Source organism: Cucumis sativus, chromosome 3 (assembly GCF_000004075.3).
Source record: "Cucumis sativus cultivar 9930 chromosome 3, Cucumber_9930_V3, whole genome shotgun sequence".
Taxonomy (NCBI): Eukaryota; Viridiplantae; Streptophyta; class Magnoliopsida; order Cucurbitales; family Cucurbitaceae; genus Cucumis; species Cucumis sativus.
Window position 1 is genome coordinate 28,517,180 of NC_026657.2, and position 9,438 is coordinate 28,526,617.

The 9,438-nt window shown below is 36.0% G+C and overlaps 1 protein-coding gene across 1 annotated transcript; it reads right to left on the minus strand.

The window, feature by feature from the left end:
• Nucleotides 1-490: 490 nt before the first annotated feature.
• On the minus strand, nucleotides 491-8,280 carry LOC101221440. Its single transcript, XM_004137623.3, has 10 exons — nucleotides 8,122-8,280; nucleotides 7,657-7,932; nucleotides 7,111-7,173; nucleotides 6,729-6,791; nucleotides 6,157-6,219; nucleotides 5,946-6,008; nucleotides 2,346-2,405; nucleotides 1,875-2,021; nucleotides 1,547-1,627; nucleotides 491-1,277 (listed from the first exon to the last, which is right to left on the minus strand). The coding sequence occupies exons 2-10, from the start codon at nucleotides 7,843-7,845 to the stop codon at nucleotides 828-830; spliced, it is 1,179 nt and encodes a 392-aa protein (XP_004137671.1). The 5' UTR covers nucleotides 7,846-7,932; nucleotides 8,122-8,280; the 3' UTR covers nucleotides 491-827.
• Nucleotides 8,281-9,438: the final 1,158 nt, after the last annotated feature.

Below are 9,438 nucleotides of genomic sequence, written 5' to 3' on the forward strand. Positions count from 1 at the left end.
ATTCCATGTACCACTGGATTCTACATTTCCTGTTCATATTCTCAATGAGTGAGTTTTCCTGGATGTTTGACTAGCTATTATTCGTGATGCATGAAGATGCATATTTGGCGACATTTCTTTACTCAGGCATGCAGGACGCAAGGATCTTGTGAGCAACATAGTACGACAGTCATGACCAAAGTAACAAATAGCAAGTGTCCAATATCACAAATAACCTACAGGAACAATTATTTAAAGGGTATCCTTAGACCAGACAAATGAACGACAAAATTCAGTGTCCAAATCAACCTCATTACACCAAATACCAAGAAATCTAATATCCTAGAAGTTAATGTGAAATTCAAACATGATAGGATTAGAGATTTTTTTCGTGAGATTTAGTCGAGGTAATGCACAAGTTATGTGTGTATATACAAATACAACTATTAGATTTTATTTTTAAATTAACTATTATTTTGATCTAAAGTGTCATAAATGTCATTGTCCCATCTAAAAAACTGCTAGTCATAGACTTGTTTTCTCATTTTTATAAGAATATTACACAGTATATAAGATAAAATTTTATTAATTAGCTCATATTACGTGAAGATGGGGTCTGAAAAGTTCTTAGAACATGAAATGGTGGGTTTTGAAGTGCATAATAATTAGGCATTGGAAAGAATGGCTTTAAAAAATCAATTGACGCAAGTCATCTATCCTCAGCTTTGGTTTTAATACCTGGGGTTGCTTTCTTCCTTTTATATCTCGCGTAAAAACATAACTTCTGTATAAAAAGAGTAATTCATACTTGAGCTCCCGGATGATTCAAAAATAGGATTCCATAGCAATCAACTTTTGCCAACCAAGTCAGCACCGCTTACGTATTTGGCCATGAATGATATCAACCGATAAGGAGCCCCAATCAAAGGAGCATCTGAAAGCAACACATCCTTCTCATCGATCTCTGTAGCTGGCAGTTCTCTGGTCCCGTTCTGATCTTCAAATTGATGCAACTGAATCTGTTCGATTTCTCCAGCCGCCATAGGCATTGAAGCCTCTGAAGCCATAAAATCGCTACCCAGATCCACAAAATCGCCACCAATGCTATGGCTGTGAATTGAAACAGATTTTAATGCATCCAAACTTTTACCGGATGTGACACTATTCAGAATTACGGGAGGCTCAGATTCGTTGAAAGTGGTAGTGTCAGTAGCTTCTGTAGCCATCTGGTCAGGTACCACGCCTGAAGGTAGCTCAGTCTTCGTAACTCTTTGAAGCTCAACAAATAATTCATTCACCTAAGAATATCGAACGTGAGTTGTTAACCTCGAGATAAAGCAATAACCATAATTTTATAACATCTCTAAGAAAAGGATTTTTATCAAGCTACTCTGCATCTAATATAATATCACTCTATCATAAAACACGATACTGGGAGTTCAACAATTATGCCCTCTTTCAATGTATGTCAGTTCAGATCAAACTAAAGTAAAACATTACGAAATGAAACTAGGAATCAGGAAGCATAGCAGATGTGCACTATGGATATCAAGAGAAGTGCTATTACCTTCCCAATAAGCTCTGCATTTTCTGTAATCAATTTATCAACCAGAATACGAGCTGCATCAACTTGTGAATTCAATATCTCCTGCTCATCCCGTATGCATTGACATGAGGTAAACAAGGAGCAAACAATTATCCGTCCGCACTATAACTCAGGAAAAAGGGACCAAAAAAAAAATCTTAAAGGAGACCAATAAGTTATCTCCCAAAGGTGAATTGTCAGCAGCTTGATTTCAACAGATCTTGCGAATTTCATTTAATGGACCTTATTCTCAATGCAAAAATAAACTTGTGAAGTTTGACCATTTAATAGGTGAAAGTAAGAAGTTCACCTTTGTGACTCGATCTGAAGAGTGTATGTAAGTGGAAGATATTTTCCTCTCAAGGTTCAGAAGTTTTGACTGATAGTCAGCAACCTTTCCCGTCAGTTGTTTGTTTTCATGCAACAGATCACGTTTTTGTTCTTCCAACTCCACAACCTGTCAAACTTTGTATTCAATTCCTCATCAGAACAAAAAGTAGTGTCCTATGTTGGCAGCACCTAAATGAATGAACATATGTACCCATAAGTAAATAAATGGTCTTGCGCGATAACTATAACTATAAGTCAAGTTCAACCGACCAACATCCTCCCGACCCTATTCAACTTGTTACTAATTCTTCCAAAGAACATGGTGATATACTGACAGCACAATCAAATTTTGTGGCTGTTTGCACAACTAGAAAGCAAGTGAAAGAGATAACACTCGTGTTGACTTTGTGAAATTTATTAGTTGAATACGTAAGTTAATGAAGCAGCATACTTGTGCCTGTAACCTAGAAATGTCCTTGTTCTTATCCACTATCGTCTCCCTGCTTGATTTCTGTGAAAGGGAAAAAAAATACTTCAGTAAGAATATAATCCCTAGTAATGACAATACACAACGAGAGCCCATTTAGGATCCAAAATTACACATATCATCAAGCTACATATGTCCAAAATTTTGTCCACCCATGTTAATATTTATAAAAAAAATAAAAAGAAAAAACTGAAAAACATATCTGCAAACTTTAAAATTTTAGTTCGCTCATGGGTGAATCACTAATCTAGCATCAATCATTTTGCATATATTAAACCTTTTAAACCATATGTCCCCAGTCCCTAATTGTTCATTGAACATTTAAACAAAAATGAAGTTGGACGCTAGAGAAGAATTTGCAAATATGGTTAGAGATTAAAGAAACTGATAAATCACTTAACCCAAAAGCTTGAAGGGATGGGTTATAGTTAAAAGAAAATTTTGGGTTTATGGATTTTTTTTTTCATTATTATTTTAGTTTTTGGTATTTTCCATTTATGTATTTTCCTTTAGCGGTCTCTTTGCGGTCTCTTTGTTACCCTGTGTAAAAGGTCATTTGTACTCTCAATTATTCTTAATATTCAATATATTATTTTTTTATGAAACCAAACAACTTTTATTGAGAAAGAATAAAAGAATACAAGGACGTATAGAAAAAACCAACCTGTCAAAACATCCCAACTAACAAAAGGGAGACCAACTAAGTAAAATGTAACCAATGGAGTAATTGCAAAAATGCTTCAAAATCAAAGCCCGAAACATAAAATCTAACTAAAAACCAAATCTCACTATGCTCCCTTTCCCTACCCGAGAGATCTGATCGTTCCTCTCAGCCAAATGTCCCAAATAACAGCACACACCCTAGCCAACCATAAAAAACCCCTTTTTTCTTTGAAAAACGGATGGAGGAACTCCTCGATCGTCACTCTAACGCTCTGAATTCCAGCAAAACTAACACCGAACCCTTACCCTCGCATAGTGGCAGTCCCAAAAAAGATGATCAAGATCTTCCTCCACCTTCTGACAAAGCATGCAACAAAAAGGCCCAACAAGCAAAGTCCTCTTCCTAACAAACCTATCAATAGTGTTAACACAACCAAGTAAGACTTGTCAAATAATGAACCTAACTTTCTTAGGAACCTTAGCCCTCCATACCAAGTAAAAAACCAACTCGGTATGGGGAGAGGGATCTAACAAAAGACTAAACAAGGATTTACACGTGTAACCCCTAGGTCCCCTGCTAAAATTAGGATTCCAAACACGAACATCCATTCTCCCCTCCCTAAAGTTGCACCCCCTCAAGCAAAAAAAGGAGAGATGCCACAGCCGTCGCTTCCCTATTGGTAAAATTATGACGAAAACGAAGGAAAAAGACATTAAATTCTCCAAACTAACCAGATGATCCGAAATATACAACTTTTAAACAAGGATAAGTGATAAAGCTAAGGAAATAAAGAGCAAAGGGTATTCTCCTCCACCCATGGATCCTCCCATAAATACGTGTCCTTACCATCCCTCACATAGCAGCGAGTAAACTGAGAGAAAGTAGGAAGCTCAGAGGAAAAATCATTCAGGGATTTGGTGTGTGCTTTAAACCCCCTTTCAACGTCTAATCAAAGAAATGGGCACCATGTTTACTCACAAAAATCCTATGCCATAAAGAATCTGGTCCAAGAAAAAAGCGTTAGAACCACTTAGCCAACAATGCTCTATTGCGGATTCTAAGGTTGCCAATCTCTAAACCCCCTTGATACATTAGGCACCCCACCATCTCCCAACTCACCAAATGGGAACCATAACCTTCATCAGCCCCCTTCCAAAGAGAATCTCTCATGTACTTCTCAATGCTTTTACAAACTGAACTAGGAACCTAGAAACGCGACAAATAATACACCGGAATTCCACTTAAAACAGATCTAATTAGAGTTACTCTCCCAGCTTTTGAGAAAAACTTTTTTTTTCAGCCTGCCAAGCTCTTATGAATTTTCTCACAGACAGGTCCCAAAAGGGCATAGCTCTCGGATTGCCCCCCCAAAGGGAACCCAAGATAATACAAAGAGAAGGAACCAACCTCACAATCAAACATCTCCACCCAACTTTGTAACTTAACAATATTTGTATTAATACCAAAGATGGTGCACGTGCTTCTATTGATATTCAAACCAGATAACCCCTCTAAGAAAGCAACCATATGATTGAGGGTGAGGAGGACTCCTCTTTTCTAGAACAAAATAACATAGTATCATCAGCAAATTGTAGGTGCGATAAGGTCACTTCATTCCTACCAATCTTAAAAGGTTCAACAATATTTCCTTCAACCCCTTTGCTTATAAGCCGACTTAAGACGTCCATAACGAGTAAGAACAAAAAAGGAGACAAAGGATCCCCTTGTCTGAATATTGGATATGTTATATAAAATTATTGTGGTATCAAAGCCTTAGGTTGTAACAGATTGGACCCTAGCCGCCACAACCTTATTTGACCTTTGCCTCTGCCAATTTGACTAGTCATCAACAGATAACCCCTCTAAGAAAGCAACCATATGATTGAGGGTGAGGAGGACTCCTCTTTTCTAGAACAAAATAACATAGTATCATCAGCAAATTGCAGGTGCGATAAGGTCACTTCATTCCTACCAATTTTAGGTTGTAGATCTGCCTTCTTATTCCGTCCAGAGCTACAACGAGATTACACCGAGTCGCATGCCTCTTTCAGATTACACCCAACCACACATGACATGTCAATCAGATCTATAGAATCAGAACGTGCATTCGAGCTCAGTCCATACCAGTTTGCCCTTACCCAGATCTGACCGACCACAACCCATAACCTTCAGTCGACCTAGATCCGCCACCACCTAGATTCAATGTCCAACTCGCATCGCTGCCCCAAATCTGACCATCGTTGGATCCTTCTATCATGTGACATCCAATACTACTCCCAGAATGCCACTCGAGTATATTGTCCACTGCTCCCTTCTCAGCTTCGCAAGTTTTCGTCGCCGCCACCAAATCCACTTCAAGCACAGACCGTCACCAGATCTTTGTTTCTTCTCTCGCTGCTATATACTAGGATTTTATTCCTACCCGTTTTCTGCTTGTTTGCCGCAAAAAAACACCTGCTTCAATTCTGCTACAAATTTGTGTCGTCTATCCCCTAGCCAAGATCCAAGTCTCCCTCTCAGCTACAATACTTGGGGGTTTCAGTTCTAGATCAGTTTGATTTCAGTCATCCAAACCTGTTCGGTTCAATACACTTTGTTTGGTTCAGTTTCTCATCCCAATTTGGTCCATTTTCAATCTGGTTCAGTTTAGTTAGTTTGGTTCACTCAGTTTGGTTTGGTACGTTGATACAATTTGGTTTATTTACAATTATGGCAAATTCGCTATTTAGAAGAAACAAAATTGTCCTCTCTCTCTTCAATGAATACATATTTAATGATATTAAAAATCATGCACCTTTATTCAAAAAAATAATATTATTTTCTTACATAACAGGGTTACAAATAAAAAAGAGGAGAAACCACACCATGTCTCTGTCAAGCATCAACAATACACTGATTACCTCATCAAGAATCAATGAAGCTTTATCTCTCTCTAAAAGCTTAATTATGTTCAATAACCTGGCCTTCATAGATGATACAAAAGGAAGAAATTTAGTAACGTGCCATTAAACATCAGGGAAACTAATAGAACAAATAACTTGGAAAGCTGAAAAATAAGTTACGATAAAATCGCTTGGTAGAGGAAGGAATTATGTAGCATAAAATTATTACCCCTTCTAAATCCAAGGCAGTCTTGTCCTCTTGTAAGTTTCTAATTTTATCCATTAACGCTTCCTGTAGATTGTAAACAATGGAATTTCTAAAGAGGTAAGTAGAATAGAACAAGAAACCAACAGATGCATTAAGAAAGACAATAACAAAAACAAATCAACTGTAATGTAATGCAAAAATGAATGTTGTGTGCAGGCATGACCGAAACTAGGACCTAAGACCTTCAAGATGCCAAGTTGAGTCTCAAATTTTTCTTATATTAGTGAACAAAATATGCAGTGTTCTCTAAAAGCCTGCTCTTAAATAATGTCTTAGAAAGCTGACACTTCTTTTACTTTTCTCTGTTTTTATTTTTAATACTATGGTTTTCCATTTGAGACAATCTTATTTATATTTTCATATTATGGGCTTAAAAAAGAAGTCCTTGATTGCTCTTTTGGCACTTCACACTTGAATAAAGAAAGTTAATGTTCTTCAATGTGCCTCCTGCTTTTAGAAAATCAAATATGGCCGCTTTAAAATTTAAATGATTAGATTGGTGCATAGGAAAAAGATACTTTAAGAAAAAATACCTCTTTTTGAAGCCATGAGTATTTTTCACCCTCACATTCTACGAGCTTCAAGTCTAAGTCAGCCTGTAAGAACAAGCACATAGATCAGTTGCTTGAGGCTTCGTTGATAACGATTTCATTTTTAGTTTTCTTATTTAGAAACTTATGCTTGTTCCCTCCGAATTTTTGTGCCATGGTTTTCACATTTCTTCATGATACACTTGAATTCTTAAACAAAATCTAAAAACAAAAAAAAGTTTTTAGTTTTCATAAAACATTGATATAAATGGATAACAAAACAGAGAAATTAACAGGTAGAAGTATTAGTTATAAGCTTCATTTTCAAAAACAAAAAATCACATAGTTATAAGATGGTACTTGAATGTTTGCAAAAATTGATTACCATTCTTTTTATATGTATGTTGTTTTCCTCATGTAAATGCTTAATTGTATCATCCAGCTTAGCCTGCAAGGAAATAGAAAATGCATTAGTAGGGGAAAGAAAGCACCCTATTGCCATCAGTGGAATTTTTGTGCAATTATGACATCGCCTTTTCATGTGCAAGCAAAAAACTTCCCTTTCTCAAATGTTCAATTGTCTCTTCTAAGACAGCCTACAAGAACCATGTTAAATGTAGTTCTGTATCAGTAATGAATTTAGATTAAATGGATTTATTGTCTTTATTTCTTTTGATCTGCGGAGACCTTGGTTAAAAAGACGAGAGAAGGACATCAATTACTTCAGGGTTGTTTTCTGGTCTTTGGTAAGATAGTATGCATATGATTCAAAGATAGAGCTTATTCATGTTTATAAGATAAGATATAGGAATAAATAGAAGGGACTGCACATGTTCGTGTCATCCACAACAACTGGCAGCTAGCGATGAATCACATCACCCCATTATATAGAATGGTGATGAACCACAATTAAATTTGAACACAAACATACATCTTTTGTTCCGCTGCTATGCTGATATGAAATTAGTGTGTCAGAAATTGGATTTTGATCGTTCTGTCGATTTCTAGGGTGAGTATCATCCACGGAAGTCGATTCTGATACAACCATTTCATCTTCTGAGGTTCTAATCTGCTTGTTCTTCTTCTTTTTGTTTTTTCTCTTCTTCTTTTCCTTATCCATTTTCCGGTTAAATTAAAATCCGATAGAGACAGGTGCAGGATCCAGAAAGGAGAGAAGAAGAATAACTTTGGACTCTCTTGACTTCACCTGAGGACAAAAAATAGGAAAAGTGAGTGCAGGTTGGAAAGACGCGGGAATGAGAGGAGAAGAGAAAAGAAAGAAGACTAGGGATCTGGAATTTCAAACCCGAGCCCTAGCCCCTGACCAAAATGTGAACCTAAACCTAATTCCCATAAGCAAAAACACAAACAAAGGAACAAAGAAGAAGATGGTTACCGGAGATTGGGAAGACAGCGCCCACAGCCAACTAATCACTGCAACAGAGAAAAACTAATATTGGCGGTCTTCTTAGATCGCCAGCACACATACAATAATCTGCACATTGCGACTCAAACAAAACAATATTACGTTTTTCCTTTCTTATTTTAATTTCATTAGTTTTCCCTTTTTTTACTTCACTGCCTCTTATCCTCTTATTATTTCCTTATATTTCAAAATTATAATCTCCATGATATGAAATCAAAATTTAATGTTGTAAATAAATACGTGGTTTTAAATTATATAAATGTACACATTTCACCCATGCCAAAAATATGTATGATGTGTAACTCCCTCCACTTATACAATTTCAATGCATTCATATTATTTGTATTTGTTTGATTTAATAACATATACAAGGTTTGAGAAATTTTCCAATTTCTTAAAAGTAAAGAAAAATTCAATTTTCAATCCCAGTGGTTTAATTCTACTTTTATGTTTTTAAAATCAATATTGTTAAAGTCGTTATTTCTCTCTCAAACTTTGACGCACACTTGTAATAATATTCTTGGCGCTATTGCAATTGCACCTCTCATTCTCCTAATCTTAACCGCTCGTGTTGAACTTCTTTAAACCTCTACTAGACTCTCCTAGATCCCCATCATCTCTTAGCTCTTTAGAAGGACCACTACTTGATTGAGTCTTCCCTTCAAAACCTTACGTACTTGTGATAGGCCAATTTGTTCAGTCCATCAAATACATGTACATCGTCAAACTTTATTGGACTCATTAAGCTTGTTATATTTGCTTTTGCTCCTAACAAATTTACAAATACTAAACAATCAACACTATTCACAACACTACAACATATTTCAAGATTTTTTTTTCTTTTGAAAGTTTGAGGCAATACTACAACCAAAGAACACACCTAGTCATTTAGAAACTACAGACCTAAAGTTATAATACCACTTGTTGGAAGAAGAAAATTCTCTCGCTACTACCCAAGGAATGTGAAAAAAGTATGAATCAAAGAAAAAAAACCATGAACCATACAAATTTCATTATGTGAAAATTTATTAAAACCGCACTGAAAGCATTTTGTTTAAGCCTATGACTTTTCACTCGTAAAATTAAAAGTATGCCTAGTTAGAACAATTCGAAGGTAAGGATAGAGTTTCTTTTACTGCACTTGAAAGTTGATATCTAGATTTTTTTTTTTAACTTGTTTGGTAGGGAACGGGAACGGGAACGGGAACGACAAACCTAATATTTTGGCAAATTCTTTTTTTTTATAAAAAAGCAAACAAAACTAATTATAAAGAGTGATATGTGTAT

Bases quoted from the DNA above. Each gene is read 5' to 3' on its own strand.
- LOC101221440 (XM_004137623.3), bottom strand. From the start codon at position 7,845: ATGGATAAGGAAAAGAAGAAGAGAAAAAACAAAAAGAAGAAGAACAAG. The intron at 6,792-7,110 runs GTAATCAATTTT...TTGTTCTTACAG, and splicing joins ACATACATATAAAAAGAATG to GCTGACTTAGACTTGAAGCT. The intron at 1,628-1,874 runs GTGAACTTCTTA...CGGGATGAGCAG, and splicing joins CTTCAGATCGAGTCACAAAG to GAGATATTGAATTCACAAGT.